This window comes from Geospiza fortis, unplaced genomic scaffold (genome assembly GCF_000277835.1).
Source record: "Geospiza fortis unplaced genomic scaffold, GeoFor_1.0 scaffold130, whole genome shotgun sequence".
Classification (NCBI taxonomy): domain Eukaryota; kingdom Metazoa; phylum Chordata; class Aves; order Passeriformes; family Thraupidae; genus Geospiza; species Geospiza fortis.
Genome location: NW_005054300.1, coordinates 10,380,158 through 10,401,738, shown reverse-complemented (window position 1 = coordinate 10,401,738; position 21,581 = coordinate 10,380,158). Strand labels below are relative to the sequence as shown.

At 43.8% G+C, this 21,581-nt stretch overlaps 1 protein-coding gene across 1 annotated transcript in view; it reads right to left on the bottom strand.

Annotated features, from left to right (window-relative positions):
* The window catches only part of ANTXRL (ANTXR like), a 56,018-nt gene that overhangs the window by 12,727 nt on the left and 21,710 nt on the right, over nt 1–21,581 (bottom strand). Inside the window, exons 10-17 of the mRNA XM_005417397.2 lie at nt 20,844–20,942; nt 18,525–18,594; nt 17,351–17,429; nt 14,313–14,408; nt 13,636–13,674; nt 10,410–10,508; nt 9,207–9,374; nt 7,999–8,079 (exon numbers count right to left, since the gene is read on the bottom strand). Of these exons, the coding sequence (XP_005417454.1) occupies nt 7,999–8,079; nt 9,207–9,374; nt 10,410–10,508; nt 13,636–13,674; nt 14,313–14,408; nt 17,351–17,429; nt 18,525–18,594; nt 20,844–20,942 (731 nt within the window). The remainder of the gene's footprint in view (nt 1–7,998; nt 8,080–9,206; nt 9,375–10,409; nt 10,509–13,635; nt 13,675–14,312; nt 14,409–17,350; nt 17,430–18,524; nt 18,595–20,843; nt 20,943–21,581) is intronic.

Here is a 21,581-nt window from a genome sequence, read left to right as displayed (position 1 = left end):
CAGGAATGCACAAAACATCACATGTCTTGGACCTTGCTGAGGCTGTGGCTGAGCTAATGCACAGTGCAGATCCATAACAGAGCCTGTTGATTCTAAGCCCTAAAAAAGCAGAAGTGACAAAGGGAACAGAAGAGTAACACTGGACATAACCAAAGTCTATCAGGTACACCTTACATTCAGTATGAATCTCAAAGTATGACCAGACCAAATCCCAACCAAACCTCAGAAAAATACCTTAACCTAAATCTGCACTCATATGTGTTTTACTGCCACCCTCTCTCCTGACAGCTTTTATGGATGAAGGCTCCAGAGTAGAGGAAGCAAGGAGAGCCACTGTCAGGTCATGTCATCTACTGAAGGTTATGCAGGGGGAAAAAATGGTATTTACAAGTTGAGGACCTGTGACTCACATCCCTTGTTTTAACCACAGCAGCACTCATTTCCAGACTTGAATGCTGACCAGACTAAAATGTGGTTCAAGAAAAAAACACAACAGTGGTTGCATTGCAAAAGATTTTCCTCTTTCCTTTGGTTGTTTTCAGGGAAGAGGACTTTGCATTTGTCCACCCCCTAGAATGGGGAGGGCCTTGGAGCACAGCAACAAAAGCAACAAACATTTGCTGGGTGCAACAGCCTCAGCCTTGAGGTATTGGTGGCTTGCTGGGAGTAGCAAATTAGGCCACAAAGGACCATAACTGATCTTGCTCAAACTGCAATTAAGCGTCATCATGCTTCCCTGAGTGAATTATTTGACTGTCTCTCAAGAGCAAGCTGGGATTATTGTGTACACAATGTTATTCACCGTCAGGATGAAAGAAATAACTAAGGTATACAATAACTAAGGTAAACTCAGAGATTCCTGGTGGAAATGTTTATCATTTTTCCTTGCCTCAGCCAAAAATGTAAGATCCTGGCCCACCACTCAGACAAGCTGCCTCTTTGTGTAGAGTCTGGAAACAGATACAACTATCACCAATGCTTCTCTGGGTAACTGGCCCTTAAATGGCTCTACTGCTACCTAGAGCAAGCAGATGGTAAATCCACAGTTCTCAGCTTTCCCTGTGCTTATCTCACATGGAATTTCTTCTTCTGGGATGGGACTCATGCAGTTCATTATCAGTGCTGGCACATTGACCAAGCACAGAAAACCTCTTCTGCAAAAGCTCCTGTGTTAAACTGAATGGCAGATTGTCTTGGGACACAACTACCTCACTCTAAGAATGAACACACTGGAAAGGCAACTCAAGTACCAAAGTCCTGACACGGAACCCTCTGTCCCATTTCAGGTATGCTAGAGACCTAACACTATGCAAATAGATCCCTGCCATGTTTTCCCTGTGCACCTTGCAGTTACTCTTTTTCCCTGCGCACCCATTGCCAGCTCTCTCCTAGGAACTCTATTATACACCCTGCTCTCACCTCAGCATAGTCAGTGGCTTGTCCCCCAGCAGTAGAAAAAGCCCCAAATACACCTCCTCTCATTTTTCAAAGCTCAACTCAGAGTGCCTGGCCACCAGCATTGCAAGAAGGGACACTGCTCTTAGGCCTCACTTCAAAGTTTCTGTATATCCCACTCCTTAATCAGTCAATGAAGACTGATCTGTCTTCTTGGGCAATTAAATTCCTAAAGGATGAGGAAAGTAGGGATTTATTCACATGGCAAAAAAACCCCAAAAAAACACAACAACCAACCTGAACGAGTTTTAAATGCTGTAGAAACCCCAGTGTTGCCACAGAAAGCACAAGGCATTTGCAGTCCTGTTGTTCCTATCTGAGACTAAAACTGGCATATAAAGCTGGAATGTTCAAAGCAAGATTCGGTTCATCTCAAGACCTAACATACACAGATCTAAGCTCTTCTTACTGTCTAGTGACTTTTTGTTACTTGTATAGTGGGAGACTGTGATTTGGGTTTTTTCTAGTACCACAACACAAATCACAAATTGTTTCTACAAGAACAGAGACATCTGGAACTACAGCTCCTCTGAGGAAAGTAATAAGGTAATAGATTTTGAATTTCAGTTATCATTCTGTACAATAACTTTAGTGTGAATAATAGTGTGAATACATTCTCTTACACAGTATTTTTTATTTCTACAGTTCAAACACCATCAGAAGCTCACATCATTACTGCATAATTACTAGAAGTATGCAATGTAAGCAGAGAGCTAAGGAAGGCTGGGGAGGTTACTTTCTGCAGTGTTACCCAACTCAAAGACAATGAGGGATGCACAGCTCCCAGCAAATCAACTGAAACAGTCAGATGATGCTCAGCATTGATCCAAGGGTGCTGCTGAGAAACAAACAAACACTTTGGCTGCAACATCCCTGTCCATGTGCAAACTGTGGATCTGTAAACGCAGTCCTAGTAAGGAACGGCGTGTGCATTTGTGCACTTTTCCTCTCAAAGAGGGTGTGCCATCAGTACTGCTAAAGCCTGAGACAGCCTCCAGGCTTCAAGTCAGGCCCTTGGACATGCTGTAGGATTGTGGAGCATCAGGGAAGTGATGCCTGGAAAACTGTGATAACACAAGAGCCTGTTCCCCCCATGCAGACATGTCAGAGTTGCAGTTAATGAGGGATTAAGTCACCAGGCCTTATCCCAAAGACATGTTCCCTATAAAAAGCCCCTGAGAATCAGACTTGATGAAGCTATTCCTTTATCATAAATATCTGAAAAATAGAAAAGTGTCACACTAACAGCCTGTCTACTAACTGCTCAAAGTACCAGTAGGAACATGATCTCAGCTCCTAGAATTTACTCTTCAGCTCACTCATTCACTGTACTACTGCAGTACAACAGAAGTGAAGTAACTTATGTAAGCTACAGCCAGTGCCTTAACCACGAGGCCAATCCTTCTTCACCCTGTTGTGTGCCAAGTAACACCAGGCCTGGGACTTGCACTCATCCTTCACAAGAGCCTCTTGCTCCTGAGCATGCCTCTGGCTGCCAAAGACATGGACAGACTGCTGGCATGACCTGGGTGCAGACAGGCAGCATCCATCCCCAAAGTCTGTGAATTCCTCTTCCACAACAGAAATAACACAGTCCTGGCACAAGTGAGGGGTAATGCAGTATGTGGGCTTCTTGTAGGACAGGAAATTCATTAGTCACTGATTACATGTTTCCAGCTGCAGCTCTCAACATGTCCTGGGAACTGTGCATTAGGACACTGGTCCCACACCACAGAAAGGGAGCTTCTTCCCCCGTGCCATGTCTGCTAAAGCAGGAATAAATCTTAGAGATGCCTATGTCCTTTAAAAAAAAAGAAGAAAAAGTAGCAAAATGGGAGCTAAACATGTCATGTTTTCATTGAAAGTGACAAAGTGAGATCACCTACTGTGGCAGGCAATGTCCTCATCTCTTTAATTTTTCAGCAGCTTATGAAGGTGAAAAGCAAAGAGAGAAAAGCCCCAGGACCAGGCAGCAGCCACAGATGACTACAGTCTGCAGGAGCTCAGTGCTGCCTTTCCAGCCCCCCCTGCAGCTCTGCCAGTTGTTGCATGGGTGATTACAACACATCTCCAAGCAAGAGGCAGGGAAGCCTATTAAAAGCCATTACTGGGTCTGGAAGAGAAGTAATTACAATAAGCTGAAATAGCAGCAGCACGTGGGCAGCCAGCCTGGCGTGACAGGTGGGTGCTGCCATCTCCGTGGGCTGCATTCAAGCTGCTGACCACCTGTAAGTAGCAGCTAGAGAGCAATTATTAGTCATTAATAATCCATAAGCTTGGTGTCCCAAATGCCTGGCAGAACACTAAACCTCACAGCTGTAAGGAAGGTAAATACTGTGTTCTCATGATTATTTTTGCTGTTAGGAAAACTAAGGCACATAGATGTCATGGTCAGCATTACAAGTAATCGCACAAAATTTGAGGGTACTTGGACCTTCTGAGCTTTAACAAACCTATCAGACTAAGAGTGATCACTCTGAAAGGGATGCACAGAATAAAGAACCCACATACTCCTCATTTCAGAGGCTGCTGTTTAAATTCCAGCTTCTCTGCCTTGTTCCAAATCACACCATAACTCAAGGGTCAGAACTTGAAAGGATCTAGAAGTTCTGGCTTCTAAAATGACCAGCAGCTCACAGTTTGTGACATTTTTGGCTGCACAGCAGCCTTTTAATCTCAGTTTTATGGAAGAGAAATGGCAAAAAGGCTCTCAGAGTTTTGTACAGCAGCCTGCTTCTAGAAAGTCTTGTTCCCCAGGAAAGGGCTTTCCACATACAAACCACAGGGTAGTACGACTAAGGCATTGCTTTTTTCTAGGTAAAGTCCCAGGGGTATACAAGGGGATGGTGACAGCAAAATCCACTCTATGCTCTCTGTTGCAGTTACAAAATTTTTTGTGAAAATAATGAGATCGCGTTTTAAGTCTTTAAATGATCAGTTCTGCCTGAGGGGGAAAATGTTGGGGTTTTAGTCAAGGACTTTGGTAAACCGAGCCTCTAAGAATTTCCTGCAGCAATCAGTAAGTGCTGAGAGGCAAAATGGAATGGAATTGCTGAAAGCAGCAACTAACAGACCATTGGAAAGCACTTCCCCTTCCTCTCTGCATACACTGGGGCTTTCAGCGTTTGCCTGCTGTCATTGGTAACAGCCCCCTTCTGAACCACGAGGCCAAGGCAAAGCTGGAAACTCACCTTTTGCACAGACTATTGACAACCTCCCCTGCCAGCTCCTGGGGTTTGTTTGTATCAAATATTTCAAGATAGCCAGACACTAATATTTCCCAAACTCCAACCTTCACAGCAGCTGCTGCAAGCTCAGAACCAAGCTCAGGAGAACTGCACACAGTGATGGGGAAGTCTTCAAGGAAATCTGAACACCTTGAGCAAAACAGAGCCCAATCTGGCCATGTGGACACCAATATACTCTTGTGGCTGGATGAGCAGTGTCCCCACCTCAGAGCTGTCAGTCCCTTTCCTGGGCAGAAGAGTGACTGCTGGTCCCCTAAGACACAGATTTCTGAGCAAGGCTGGGAAGAAAGCCTAGCTCTGAGGGATCCACCACTGCAGCAGTAGCACAAATGCCTATAAAGGCTTCACCTTTATACATTCCAGCAAGGCCCAGAAACCACCACAGAGCCACAAGTCCTTTTTATCACTTCTCTCCTCTGCTGATGCTGTCTGAGAGCTCAGCAAAACTCCATGCCACAAATAACAGCCTAGCTGCTAATGATGGGGTAGAGCTAAGTGTGTTTATCCCTTGCTGTCCCATCCTGGTGCAACAGAAATTCCTGCTAGAGGTGACCTGAGGAAGTCAGGCCAGAGGGATCCTGTGACCCTTTACTGAGGAACTTGCCAAAGTAAAACATTTCAGTGCTGGTGCTATGATATGAATGATAGACTCTTGAATGGAGACCAAGAGGAGGAGCTGTCTGTAAGAGCCAAGCAAAACACTGTGGGCACACAGGAGAAGGAGCACTGGAGCTATTGCCTGCATGGTTTTCTCTAAATAGGCAGTTCCAAAATGCTCCTGTCATTTTCACAAGGATTAATACAGTTCTATTAATACAATCCTGCCTAATACTGACGAATCACCCATCCTGAGATCCATTTCTTGATAAAGTTCATGGAAGACATGAGCCAGGGCAGGGGAACTCTCAGAGCTTCAGTCAGCTCTGCAGCAAGGCCACAGCCCAGAGCACAATGCTACCAGCAGCTCAGGTCCTGCAGTGTGAGAGGAGCAGGCTAAGGAGGCTGGGGACCAACCACTGCTCTCAAAGACAGGAATGCAGGGAATCAGTCTGTCTCATCAAGGGCAAGGGCATGCAGACATCAACTGAGAGAGAAAACGAGGAAGAAACCACAGAAGGAAATGGAAGGCAATGTCTAGGGCAGGAGACCAAGCAGGGCACAGGTAAGGAAAAGAGCAAGATGGGGAATGGCAACAGGACAATGATGAAGGAAGAAAACTAGATGAATGGACAGCTATGAAATTACCTTAAAATTAAAAAAAAGGTGCACTTAGACCCCACCAAGACCTCTTTCCCCTGTTTCGCCACCCCAATCCCTCAAAACCACACAAACCAAAGCAACCTCTCACTCCAAGATCACCCTACACTCCCTGGCCTGTGGATGGCAGTCTGGAAGAACACCATCTCCCCAGCCCCACAATAAATGTTCTGCCTGCTGCCACCAGAGCTGGCCAAGGAGTGACCTTGTCTTGCCTGGGCTGGGGCAGAGCTGTGCCCTTGCTCCTGGGGCTGCCAGAGCTCCGTGCTGCCCATGCTGCTGCTCCCTCCCAGCCCTGACCTGATCTCCCAGTTCTTCCCCCACCACGATGAGCGTGCACCTTTGTGTGTGTGTGCTCACATTTACTGACCTGCACATACAGGTGGATTTATACACAACCCCCAGCAAAAACCCAGCTTACAAGGAGTCAGTTATCCACTGAGAGACTGCTACTAGAGATGTTACTCAAAGAATAAATAATAAAACTGTTCCTTCCTGTGCTAGTTCTCTCTATGAAATACAGGCCTGTGATATCTTTTTTTTTTTTAACAGCAGAAGGCTGTCTAGTTATATTCTTGTTTCACTTTCAATATTCCTCAGCCTTAGTTAATTTCACAGGCCAGAGAACAGAGATGATTCTATGATGCCACTGGATCTGGCTCAATAGGATTCTTTCCACCCTATTTCCCAGATGTACATTTGGTTTTTCTTATGTTATCCCTGATACAATAATCCTTCAGCTTGATGTTTTACATTGCCTCTTTTCAGCCCCTTGTTCTCCCCACAGCAGAGCTGGAAGGCAAGGAACTGAGGATCCCTGTTCTGAGCCAGCCCCCTGCATGTTTCTTGACCATGGTGGCTAACAGAGGCTCTGTTGTGCTCTGCACTGATAGAAATGTCCCAGCCAAGGGAGTGAAAGGCAGAGGACAGATTCATATTATACAATGTTAGTGCTATCAAAATACAGCTGGACCTAAAGAGCCTATTCAGAAGCTCTAGATCGTGCTTAAAAAGTAAATAAGGTGTCTCAAGCACAGCTGCCTTGAAAATGCAGCTTAGTGAAACATTTAAGACCGTTTTGCAAAGTAGTATGAGAAGCTGGGTTTGTTCTCTTGGTTTCCTTCTGTGCTAAAAGACAAATGGATGAGATTAAACTTTAAATACTGATGCAGCATGTTTGTTTAATGACTAGACAAATGGCACAATATTTTGCCAAAAGCATGAGACATGCAACTTACTGCCCTAGCTGATGCAAATTAGAGCTACTTTTAAAGTCTGTCATTAGGTGTGAAACTAGGCAAACAAGCCTGGGCATCTGCACCAGTCCTATCCCCAAAAAAGCACTTTATGGACCCTATTGCTGTAACTCTATAATCCCTCACCTGAGAGCCCAGGTGATGAAATGTATGGATTCTGCCCACAGGGGAAAGAGAGAGGCTGTTGTGTCTGCTTTGCTCTCATGTTACAAAGAACCATTGCAGAAAGCAAAACCTTGATGGTGAAACAGCTCAAAGAAGCAGGACTCAATTCTTAGGGAGTTGTCCCCTCAGAATAACAAAATAGAGACAACCCTAACAGTGCCAGGCTCACATAAACTGTGAGAGCTCTGAACTAAGCTATTGCCAGGGACCCAGGGACAGTACAGAGACATCTTTGTGGCTCTGAAAAGCACTAACTCCCTGCTGCCTCCCAGTACTCCTGACCTACTTTTGGCCAATAGATTTCACCAAGGCAGGACATACTCCTTGTCTATGTGTAGGAGATGACTGAGAAATGTGTCTGCACACAATTCAACCAACTTGTTCTCCATTAACCTTGCAGTGATTTGTTTTTTCATCATCTGTACAGTTCATGATTTCTCAATAATCATTGAACTCCATTACTAAATCCAAGAAACATTAAAAATGTTTGGTTTTTAGCTCTAGGGCAATGTGAAAAGAGACAAGCTTATGAAAATAAAAAAGATGGGCTGATTGTGAGGGAAGAGCATTGCTGCTACTACCAGAGGAGTGATGCCAGTGCATTTGAGATGCCTTACCTTATCTCCTGGCTGTGGTCTCATAAGAGAGACTTGGTCATAGCCTCGTCGAACCAAAGCCCACAGTGCATCAAGTTTACCCTGCAATTAAAAAAGAGGAGACAAGATATTACCAAGAAATGTGGTAAAAATAGCATGAGATTCAACAACAGATGAGTTGGTACAGCTTTTCTGCATTAAGCTGTCTGCACACACACTGGTCCTGTACCCTGGCCTCTGTACACTTTATCTGGAAAAAGAACCCCAGTGGGGCAATACCAAATATGCAGTGAGGATGAGAGTAGATTAATGTGAACAACTCCCTTAAGAGGCACAATTAGACAGGTGTTACTTTAAAGCACTAATCTTTAAGTATTACAAAAGGCAGAACAAAAGTATGGTACATATGGGAAGAGAACTGAAGCATGGATAAACAGCCAGAAGAATACCTGCCTAGGCAGACTTTAAAATTCACAGATGATTTCCAGAAGCATTCAAGCACTGTTTAACTGATCTGTGAGTAAGCAGGGGAAGGGGGAAGTCATCCCACAAAGCACTGTTTTGGGACATGGCCATAGATTCCTGGGATGAGCAGGGTTTGCTGCAGCCTTGACTGTGCTAGCCCCTCCAGCTTCCTTCTCTGCAAGCAGAGGTAACAGCTCTTCCCTGCCTTTAGGGTTGTGTGAGGATACATACATTAAAAGACATTGAAACACCAGATATTATAATGACATGGGAGAATTGAGGGTGAAAATATGGGGAGACTGAGTGACTTGCCCAAAAACCAGACACTACTGTCTTGTGGTTGAACTAAGGGGAAACAGATCTGCATCCCAACCCAAGCCCTTAGCCACAACGCAGTCAAAGCAAGGACAGTGCCCTTTATCTGATCCTTTTCTATGCTGCCTTGAGATGGCACAAAACAGCATCTGCCCTCCCTAAGGTTCAAGGCATCTCCTGTTGCACCCCAGGCAAGAGAACCTGAAAAGACAGTGTGAGCTGAGGACAGGAAGATCTCTGCTTGTGCCCTCTACTCTTCTCAAAAAATTATGGTAACACAGTGCCAAGTGAAATACACATTCCAAAACCAGGCAAAGGTGGGAATTAATGGCCACTTTTCTAAATAGGCTCTCTCAGCTCTGCTGAAAGAAAGGCTGAACTAAGAAAGTGGGATGCAGTATCTTACGTGACACAAGAGACTTGCTAAAATGGAGGGTCAGACAGATTACCTTGATTGGAGTGTACCATTTTCGCTGGGAAGGTGGTTTTCTCACATGGGGCTTCTTTGGCTTGGGTTCCCACGGCTCATACTCCTGTTCTGGCAACTTAATAATAGCATTTTTGGGTTTCTCCAGTTTTGCTCCTTCCTCTGTTGACCCCTTGTCTCCCCATCGCACCTGATGTCAGGAGAGCACACTGTAAGGAGACACTTCAGCAGTCCCCACCAGAAGGTGGTTCCCACAGGTATTAATCTAGTTCCCATCAGATGACCAAGTGCTACCAGAATTAAGTCAAATTTATGAAAGCACCAAACTCCTACCATAATCAGAAATACCCATTTAAGAATAAAACAGTCTCATTCAAAAACTGCTGGAACTACCACCCTTTCCACATTGCAGCAGGCTAAGGTGTTGTGGGAATTCACAGCATCTGGGGCAGATGAGAATCATTAGGGTTGGTAAGAGCTCTAAGACGATTGAGCTAACCCAGCATCACTAAACCACATCTCAAGTGCAATATCCACACACCTTTTCAACACTTCAGGGATGGTGATTCCATCACTTCCCCAGACAGCCTGCTCCAACTCCTAATCACCCTTTCAGTGAAACAATTTGTTCCAGTATCTAATATCTTAATACCTGATTTTGTTGTCTGACTTAGCTCAAGCAGAAAAGCGACTCCACATTCAAGAACAATGTATGATACATTCAGCATACATTCTCAGCATACATTGTCAGCATCAAGGATAAAATTCTTCCAAGGAAAATGGTCAAGGATTTTAAGATGCAATACTTCATCTGCAGTCCTGCAGGAAGTTGCTGAGAAGCCTCCCCTTTCACAGAAACCAGGTACTGCACACACAGCACCCTCAAATACAAAACCAGTGTAGCTTTGCCTAAATTTCCTCTGACAAGAGAACTGCTTGCAACTGCACCAAAGGGTTTGACTCACAAGATTAAAATTTCTTTTGGTGGTTATCTCATTTCTTAACCTGCAAATTTTCTCTGGCTCTTAATGCTAGATTCATTTAATTATTCATGCAAATGACAGCAGCTTGATGCCTGTTACTTGGACAGCAGGTGCAAATTAGGTACACAAGCCCTGATTAAATCCCAGTCTCCGGTCCTCTTCAAGAATCACATGAAAACACAGTGGAACAGTTTTCAATTAAATATGCTGGGGTTTATAACACTAAAGAATAAGCCAAATACCTCCATCCTCTTAATCCCACCAACACCTCGGCCTCCATAATAAGATGCATCCACTGTTGGCCACTTCTTCTTTGGCAATCCATCTTCATCATCCGAGTCCTGTGGGAAACACAGGGAGATATTAATGCTGCTCTCACATAAAAAGCATAAACTGTGGAAAACAGCTGAACATCCTATGGTCCAATCCTTGGATATCTGGCTGTGTATATTATGCTTATTTGCTGACAAAAACCAAGAAAGTCTCTTGCCTCTGCAGCTGCAATTTTAGCTAGGGAAGCCAGACAGGATTGCCTATTCCTCTGTCCAGGCTGCTTTTATTTAATCAAATATGCACTGAGCTCCAAAATCTCCACTGATTTGTAAGGAAAGGCAAAGTATAGATGAATTGTACATATACTGGCTTGCCACTGTGCTATGCAGAAAATGCAGTGATGAGTCAGCCCAGAGAAATAATTTCTTAATTGCACTTTTAGAACTTAATGTCACGTAACAGAGGAAAAAAATGTGACCACTGTTGAGTTTTTTAACATGTGCATCAGACCCTTTCCTCGTGGCAGCTGTAACCATTAATTCTACACTATTTGATGCTTTGTGGAGTCTGGCTCAAGTTGTACAATTTGAAAAAGGATTCAGACAGGAGCATCTCACAGTTGTTAGGGAGATCAGAACCAGAGCAATCATAAAGACTGAAGATTCTTTTTCTGGAACATGCGAGAATCTGAATCAGGAATTAACTTCAGGTTCATTTTTCTGTTCTTGCCTAACTAAAAGCTTGCAAATGGTTCTGGTTCAACAAGCCTGGGAACACATCTCCAGCTCTATCATCTTGAGCCAAGAGATGTGATTGGGATTTCTCAGATTCCATATAATTACACTAAGTCAAGACACCTGAAAGCCCCAGCCTGACACTCTCCAAGTACACACATAGCTGAGGAGAGGGCACAACAAGCCTCCTACAATATTTCCTTCATTCCACAAATAACTGTACCTCATGCTTATATGCAGACATGCATGCTATTCTTGGACTGGCCACGCACAGTGCTCTCTGCTAGTTTTCCTCAGTACAAGTATGCTTCTAGAAACACTATCTGAACTTATTTTTTATTTAAAAAACCCCAAAAATTAACTAAAAAGCCAAATACTATATAGATATGTAAATTACTGTTACATCACTAGATGGCATTTCACAAAATTGCCCTACATGTTTCTATTGGAATGGAAAAGGAATTAAGAGCCCAAAAGACAATAACAGCTTTTTGAAACCATGCTTTAATTTTTGTTTGTTTGTATTTACCTCTTAGATTATGCCTTGGATAAAGGTTTTTCAGTGGCCTCTCAGCTACCTGTTCAATAGGTCAGTTCCTCCAACAATTTTTTTAGTTTGGCCAGGCAAGACCAGATCTGATATTTGCATTAACAAGTAAGGGGAGTTTGAGTTTCGGGTTTTTATTGTTGTGGTTTGGCTTTTTGGTGTTTGTTTTACCTTTGTTTGTTTTTTTTTTTTTTGTTCATGTTATTTTGTTTTATCCTAAATTGGGGAAATAAATATACAATGAAGGTATTGTGGTTTGGTGTTGGTTTTGGTGCTGTTTCAGTAAGCTTTTATTTTTGAGAGTACAACAAATACACAAATTTTATCCCATTTCATGCCAATCTAAAGCAGTACCCAGTGAACTGCATCACAGCCCTGCATCAGTGTGTTAAATTCATTTATATTTGATTTCACTGTGAACATGAGTACTATTTAAGATAGCCTGCCTCTTCCATGCAATGTAACACAGATTTCAAGTGTTCATGTCTAACAGCTCTTACTGCTGGCAAGCCTGACTCTAGCAGGCAGAGCCAACAGTAACAGCTGATACTTTTCCAGTTGATAAAGGATTTATACCAAATATCCCCTACACTGAGCACACAGCAAAGCAACATTAACAGCTACCACATGGAAATCTAATGCTTGTGCTTTAGAACAAGTTTTACACAGTTTAACAGTAGCAATACTACACTGTATCAGCTGCAGGGCAGGCAGGTCACCATACCTAGAGAGCCTAATAAATACTAAATGTAATGAAATTCATCACACAGTTACAATTATTACAATGCACATTACAACTCATGCTGGATAAAGACAAGGCCAAGAGAAGGGATGGATAACATCTGTATTCTGTGTTGTTCCTGGAGGCTTACATCAGTTCATTCTCTTTGATTGCATTTAAAATTGCAAAGCATCTGGAACTTCTGCAGGGCTGTGATGCTCTCTGAAATCTCCTTCAAATGCAGCATGGCTGCAACTGCAGGCCTTGTGATAGCACTAATCACACTAACCCCAGCATGAATTCTGGTGTGCATTCTGAAGTTAAATTGTCACAGTGCTGCTGCTCAGGACAAGTAGCAGGATCACATATATGTTAGTGGTGGCTTCTAGCAACCTCAAAACAGCAGCTGTGGTTGCCTCCCTACATTCATGCCAAGTTACAGCAAGTTAACAGTAAACTATAAGCTTCTCTTGTGGGTTAGGCAAGTATTTTTCCATTATTTCATTGTCTATGCCTAGGAAAGAAATAAAGGCAGGCATAGGTTTTCTCTGGAGTGCTTTTATTTGCTACTATTATTTTCATGAAACTAGTATGGTGAAACTAAACTGAGGTCAGGGTCAGTGAGTTACTGTCCCCAAAAGAGCTAAACACAGTCCTGCCTCACACAGCTCAAAACCTAAATGGAGAAAGGCTAAATGTCCTTCCAAAGGTCACTCTGCAGAAGAGCCACAGCCAGGGCAGGCTTTGTCTCCCCTCCTGTAGCAAAGCCACAAGAATGTGGCCTTTGCTGTCCTTTTTTCCAGCTGCCAGACTGTTCCCTACTACCAATCTGGGCTAAACTCCTGCTGAGAACAATGGCAGCTTTACTGGAGGAGGGACAGCTGCCAGCACAGCTTGAGAAGCAGAGATCTGCTCACACACCTGTTTGATGCACAGCAGAAGGAACAAAATACCATAGGAACTGCTGGCCTGTGGATTTTTGAGCTATGCAACTGTTTTCACCCTGGATGGAAGCAGCTTTGCTGTATGTATATAAAGAGGCCAGGAGGCAGAAATAACTGTCCTGACCCAGAGCACTTCCTCTCACAGCCTTTAAGGTGTCATTAGGACACCTACAGGGCCGACATTCCTGGGCAGCATGGCACACTACAGTGGCTGCAGGCAGTGCCACAGCTCAGAAATAGCACACTTACAGGCTCTGGGGGTGGTGGTGGAGGTGGCTCCTTGATCACCTGCAATAAACAAACAATGGAGAAATCTGAGACAATGGTAGGGTTCAGCCTTCTCAATACTATGTCCTCCCTGCTTTCTTGCCTGTGTCACAAATGAGTCACTCTGCTCCATTCCCCCCCATTCAATCCTCTCATTAGCCCCATGGAAAATGAGCACAGATGAGATGAAAAATACCATATAATTACCAAGTTAGTGCAAAGATATTATCTCAGAATCCGCAGCTTCTCTGAATAAATTAAGAAACCTCACCCAACAAAATGCAAAAAAACCCCTAACTCTTGTCTTTAAAGAGGACCCTAACAGCTTGTGCACACATCAGTAAATCAGTTCCATTACACTTTTATGCAGCAGGTTTCAAAGCTGGTCTGAAGGAGGTCTTGATCCCTACAGAAATTTAAGTCACATCCATGAGCTTATTTAAAATTCTCATTCAAAGTAAAAGTCACATAGGCCTTGAAACAATCAAACACCCAGACAAGAGTAACTTCAACATGCACTTTAAGTAAATTGTTGAATCAGGGCTTTAACCTTGCTTTAAAAAACTGCCACATTTGTAATCACCCACCCCAACACTTTAACTGTGGTTTGGCAGAGAATAGATGAAACCAAGTCAATAGAATAAAAAGACTGTACTTACCACTGTGCAGCAAAGGGGCCAAAACCACCACAGAAGAGCCAGAGCCAGCAGCAGAAAGAGAATCAGAAGAGCAATGAAAAGGATGGTCCCAGTCAGCTGCAAACAAGATTATTATTTCTGAGTTACCTTTATATGTCTCAAAGAAGGCAGGAGTCCTGAAGTTACACATTTAAAGTCAGCTTTCCATCACTATGAAGTCTCAGATGCCCTATCCTTGGACTGTACTGGGTTCTGGAATGATATTAACTTGAGCTCTGATGTTTAAGCCTTTTTTTTTTTTGAATATACATTGGGAAATGAAACCCCTTCAATGGTAGACTTCCAAAATTTGAGAAGAGGTTCAATTCACCAGCAACGGAGATATCAGGGAACAGGAAAAATTTAGCAGGAAACTAGAGGAAAGCCTGGGGCTAGGAAGATGTGAAAAGAGCTTGAAGAAAGGTCCATCAATCAGGCTGAGGAAAGAGGAATTGGCTAGAGAGGAAGCTGTAAGAGATTTTCAAAGGGTAGGTGGAAGGATAAAGGGAAAGAAGCCAAATTCCAAAAGTGATTTCTATGTGATAAAGTCCATGAGATTCACCTTATTATACTGAAACTTGCTGAATTTCCATGACACCAGAAAGTGATGCTTAGCCCCTGCTTACAACAGGGGTTTCCTTCACTATTCTAAGTGCATTTGTTTTCCCCTCAGACAATAAAAAGGCTGAGGGTGGAAAGCAACAGCTGGTAAGAGCTTTGCAAAGTCTGGGTGAGATCCTGAATAACTGACTTAGGTGGTACTTACTGCTCTCTCAGGCCAATTCCTAGAGCTGCCAGGACTGACACATTCAATAAGGGACTAACACAAACACAGCTCCTACTCCATGCTATTAAACAGGTAACCCAGTATTCCATATCTGAGTCACAGCACTGCCATCCCTACACTCCTCTGTGGCTTTTGGTTAACGAGGCAACAAACCCACCTGTGTTAGGATATGCTGTTTGGCTCACCTTCTTTTGGCCAGGGAGCAGCTGGATTGCTCCAAAATGTGCCAGACTCCCTGCTCAAACAAGTCCTGTTAGAGGACACAGTACCCAGCTGCAGTTCAGTGCTAAGCCCCCCTCTCTGTCCCTCCCATGGCCCCATGCACAACTAATGCATCTGGAAAGCAGATACTCAAAGAGAAACGAATTCTCAGTAAAGCCAAATTGCTGAGTAAAAATCAAGCATAACTTCAAGAAATATTGCTGCACTCCTTAAAAACAAATCCAAGCACAGTAGCAATGCAGTACCAGTGCTACTATTACTCCAAACACACATTACCTCCTTGTTTTGTAGCCTTTGTTTCCAGGCATTGCTTTTCCCATGCTAACTGCACATATAAATTGCTGAGACATTTGCCAGCAGTAACTCAGGAGCTGCTGGCAGCAAGAAGCTAGAGTCTTCTTTTAATGATACAAAGCTCCATAGTGAAGCTGGACTTTGAAAAGAAAATAGCAGACTTCATGCAGCTGAACAGGGATCACACAGAGGCTTTTGGATTATAGTGAAGATACTTACTGTACAGAAAAGACAGAAGGACCAGCTGGGGAGGAGAGCTGAGCAGGCCAGCTGACTGCCACCCACAGAAAAGGAAACAGGAGAGGAAAGGAAATGGAGAGAGTCTCTAAAACGAGAAGAGTGAAATGCATGAAATTAAGACAAAGTTGGAAACTGAACTGCCAACCTCCCTGCTTATGGGACAGAACAGGAGTGAGACAGTATTTTTCTATCAGCTGCAAATCAGGCTTCCTGCCTCCTTCACATTCAATCTGCAAGAGGCTGGTCAAAAACTGTCAGATTGACATGACTGGAGATTGGATTCCTCCTTTTATCCTAAGGCTACCAAAACGAAAAGCTTCCTCCATCCATGCTCTGGCCTTTAGGAATCCTGGTTAGGGTTGACACTTCAGTCTTCATCAGAAATAGATTACATATGGGTAACTAAATGCATCAGTTAACACTTGTGTTTCACTGCAGACTTGAAAGGTTTTATGGTACCTGAGGTAAAAGAGTGGAATTAAATGTGAAAATATCAGTCCTCAGTATAGAAAATTTGGAAGAAAGTTTTAGCAAAATAGAAATAATCTCATAAAGAAACAAACACATCTCTGCTGTATTGTGTCCCTACAACCCAGGCTGTTCAGCATTCTGGTGTGGTATTTCCCACCCTCATTGCTGCAAACATCAGAAAATTAGATTTACAAGTTCCAGTTGCCTCTATCTGCATTCCTGCCCTCCTGTTCTCCAGCTGTCAAAATGGCCAACAATGATTACAAACCAATATGACAGCATTTGGCATAGGCTATAAAAGTCCTTTTGACACTAATAACAATGATACAAACTGCTATCAGGTACTTCAGCCAGCTTGATTTATACCACAAGCACAAGGTCACATATTTAATTACTGTACTTGCTCTCACCAGCTATCAGCACTGCCAATTTTTACCCCAAGGCAAGGAAGACAACTCCTTATCTATTAGTCAGTTTCCTAATTTTATTTATTTAATTCTAAAAATCAGATTTTGATAAAGGATCACTTCTAGCTGTTTGTCCCTGACACTCTACCTGGTCTTTTTGACCACATGATGCAGAACAGACATCATTGTCCATTCCCTCTGTGGCCTTTCCAGATAACAGTGGTGCCTTTTACCCCAGATGCCTCAGGGACCCCAAGGCTCAACAGAGTGCTGTCCCTGATGCTCCTGTGATCATTTTCTCAGGTCTCCTTCTGTTAAGATCCTAGTTTTGAGGATCTCCCTCCTGGCATAGGAATGGGCAGGGTGCCTCTTATTCTAATTTTTTACTCAGAAAATCTATTATGATCTATCCACCATCAATAACAATTTGACCTTAAGTAGCTCTGGTTATTTTCCCAAGAGCTGCTGGGATCAGTCAGTAGCAGTGACACAGAAGCTGCAGAGAGGTCAGGCTCACTCAAGGAGGCTTTGCCTGGAGAACAACCATTTCTTTCCAGGGTCTCATGGTTCCTCTGTCAAGCCCCATTGGAGTTACTCACACAATGTGTGCTGGTGATGCTGACAGAGCTGGAGATGAACGTTAGCCCGTTGTTCATGCTGACTTGTAGGAAAACCACCCTAGAGCACAAAACAGATATGTTTATTTTTAGTGTCATCTTTACACCCATTGTTACCTTTATTCTGTCTCTGTTTTAGCCACTGGTTTATGAGCCTGCATGGATAGTGGGTCCTGCTGAGTCAGGGAATTTTCATGGCCTCAGGCACTTACCTGCATTTGCCTCCCTGCTTACCCAAGACCCAACCTTTTTATGTTACCTTAGTTGAGCTGGGACATATGCTCTTTATTAAAAAACCCCCATCCCACCTGAGGCAAAGAGCACCAGGACACTGAGTCATAACAGAATGCCTCAGACAATAGCAATACTACTGTACATAGCACAAGCAACTTCAAGACTTTATTTATTTAAAGAAACCCTTCTGTCAATGAATCAGAGTGTGTTCTTTTGTATCCAAGCAAATCCAGAACCCCTGCACTGAGATCAAGAAGGGTAAAAACACTGAAATGCCAGTGAAATTCAAGAAGAATCTTCCCTAGCCATTCTCCAATATCAGAGAAAGGGGCCAGGGGAGAAAAAAAATAAAGTAATAATAAAAAAAATTACAAAACCCCACCAAATTAATTTCCTTCACCTACAAATACAAAAGGCAAGGGAGGCATTCACCCATAGTCCCAGTACAGTATTTAAGCACCCACAAGACCACCTAGGGAAATGGCTGGGCATTGTGCCAGAAGTCTACAGTATAAAAAAGGCTGAAAAATATCAACACTAGACACAGCAGAGCAAAATACAGGAAGCAACATGTACAATAACAACAAAGGAATTCAAATCAAGCATCTCCTTTCCATCAAAATTAAAAGTCTGTCTTGAATGTAATGAACTGCCTTGAAACTGTCTTTGGTCTGAAACAACAGGATATAGGAAGAGAGGAGGAATCACCATTCTGTGATTCTGTGATACAGTGCCACGGTCCAAGAAGACCTTTGGTTAAACTGTGCTGAAGACCCAGCACTGAACAGAGCTATGCTGGCTGATATTAGGAAAGGATTTGGCACAAAGGAGATGGCTGCAAAAAGACACTCACACACACAAATTTATGACATCTTCACCCAGAAGTCCACCCTCTCAACACATGCTGGAATGCAATACTCACTGTCCAGCATCTTCTATCACTGGGGCAGGGCAAAGCAAGTATGTATCATGAACATAAGTCGGCTTTTCATCTGAAAGGAAATGAATATAACTCTCAGGGAAGAAAAACTGAAATTGATTCAAGCAGGCCACCCCCTTGGGAAGTGACAGCCACAGATGAACTCAATATATCAGCAAGTACCAATACTCCCCAATGGTGCTGATTACAAATCCAAGTACTAGAATAACAATTCATGTTGATGCCAATATGATGCTATCAGGCCAGAGATACCACAGCTAAGAACTGGACATTTATCTCTGTTCCTGACAGCAGTGATCAGCCACTTGGAATTCAGCTTTGAGCAGTATTCATCATGTCTAGCTGAAAATTACATACAATCTCTACTCACACTGAATAATCCAACCCCTCAAGTTCCTCAAGGGCTCAAAAGTTTAGGGTTCAATTTTTGTCTACCTATGTTCAAATACACACAGAAAAGAATCCAAGGCTGCACTGTCTGAGCCCAAGAAAAGGAAGGAGAGGGATGGGGTGGAGCTGAAATGGAAAAAATACTGGGGGGGTTGGGAACCAAACCCAAGAGATGGTTGGTCATTTACAGGAAACAGGCAGAGAGGGCTAGGACTGATGTTATCATGAGGATCTGCTCTGCTTCTCCTGGACCCAACCTCCCCTCTGTGGCAGCATCATCTGTAAACAGCCCATGTTTATAAGGGTTTGGTGCAGGCAGGGTCAAACACAAGGCCACACAGCTTCCCACCTCCTTGCATTCCACTGCTCCAAGATTCAGCAGTGGTAATCCTGTCCTTTCAAAAGTCACATCCAGAAAGCCAAGTCCTATGAATACAGACAGGAGGCCCAGCAGTAATCCTGCACTGCCACTCCACCAGAAGTGTGTAAGCTGAGGCACAAGAGCAGACACACCACTCCAGTGACTGCAGCTTAGCTCTGAGTGGCCAGCAAACAACTGTGCTGCCAGCCTGGAGAAAGAGAGGTCTACCCAAGGGAATAAAGGGCTAATAAAGGCTGCCATCTTACTTCTACTTTTGAGGCCTGTTTACTCTTTATGCAGGAAAAAAATTAACTCAAGCAACAACAGATGTAAGAATTGCTCCTTCATGCTTCTCCCACTTCAAGCACACCTGAATTCAGGACTCATTTCCCTTCCATGCAGAGATAAGGACATGGAAATGTGGTATGTTTTAGGGAGGGAAAAAAAGCCAGCACAGATCAGCATCTCATCACAACATCTGTTGCAAACTTCACCCAGAAAACAGCATGGATTCGGAATGGAATCAGAGTCGTTTTCCTCCTGTGTATTTCCAGGCCCAGGTGAGCACTCACTGTGTGAAGTCCAGTCAAGGTGCTAATGACTGGGGCCAGGGAAGAAAAAGCAAAAAGTCTGTCTAACTGATAAACCACAAAAAACAAATCCTGGTTAAAGCATATCTGTAAGTGGAATAAATGCAAGACCACCAGAGCTGACTGACTGCAGCATCAGCATAGACAACTGGGATGGGAAATGAAGGAGCAATTCATGTGCTCCCTCTTGTAAGTTAATTCACTGCTTGGGAAGGCACCAGTCTGGCCACAACAGCATATGAAAGCCTCCACTGTGCTCAGGCCACAAGGGCAGCATACATGAAATAGGAGCAGAGCTCCTCTCCCCACACCATATTTCACTGCCCAACACACACTGCTTCTCAGGAATGAGAGGGGACTGCTGAGAAACTGGGCACTCCATCTTTTTTGGCCATTCAGTCCTTTGCCTGGCTGCTGGGATAGTAAACACAAGACCCTGTTCAGCACAACAATGACAGAGGGTTTCCATGTTACACAGTCACTGTGATGGGACCAGCAACTGGTGTCAGAGAGGAGCAGAGCGCGCCTGGGAGGCCTGGCTTTATGGCAATTGTCCCCTGAACGGGTGACTAAAAACTGAAAACACCACCAGGGGATCAAGATAGCAGTACTTCTTTTTACTGCTGATGGATAAGGGAATAGGAAACAATTTTAAGTTTCCATCTTAAAACCTGATCCCCAGTCCTCTCTTGCTGCATGCAGCACCCACGTGCATCACTACAACAGTGCTAAGGTCACGGTACAGCAGCATGTCCCAAGTAAGTGCTCACTACACAATGCCCACAGGTCACTGCATTGAACAAGGATGAATTTCAAGCTCCTTTTAAGTGCACACTTCTACCCCAACTCCCTCTCACATCTGCTGCAAGGACTCCCCTTAACATGGATGAGAACTGGCCCGTGGCCTGTGAGGTGACACAGCCAGAGGTGTCACTGAAGTCCTCCAGCCTGCACACTTACTGATAGTAAGGCTGTCATTGAGCTTGAAGCTGCAGAGCACCTGGTCGATATTTCTTGCGTGATAAAAGCCGTTGCCTCTCACCACCACTTGAAAGGATTCTGTAAGCAAAAATATAGAAGATTTATGATTTATTTATGAGAAGTAACTCAAATACAGCTTTTCCGTTCAGAGTGACTGGAACTGAAACATGACAGTTGCTGTTCTCTGCCCTGTGCCTGAAACAAAACATCCCCACAGACACTCCCTCCATTCAGCAGCAATGTCCAAGAGTGCTGCAGTGGCATTAGTGCTTCAGAGTCTTCTTTTTGTCTCAAGTCAGCTCCCACAAGTGTAACACACAACTGCAATGCCTTAAAGATGCCACTAAGTCTGACTTGACTGATGTTATCTCATGGTTCCTCCATGGCTTTTGGGACAGACCCCTTTGCTAACCACCTGTACCAGTCCTTCCTCCTGGCACCATGCTTTCAGCAGAGCTCCGCTCAGGAAGATGCTGACAGACAGAACTCCACTCCTAAAGCTCCTGTGACTCAAAGCTCTAACAACACAATGGTTTGTATTCCCTCTCTTTTACTGTGCACAGGCGAAGCCCAACACAGAGCCACAGTCCCCTGTCTGCTGGGGTGAGCCTGAATTGCCAAACTAGGCACAAGATGCACCAGGAAGGGACATGGCAAGGGAAACTTCCCTCTAGGACACAAAAAGCCATTGTGGCTGCTACACTGACCACAGAGATA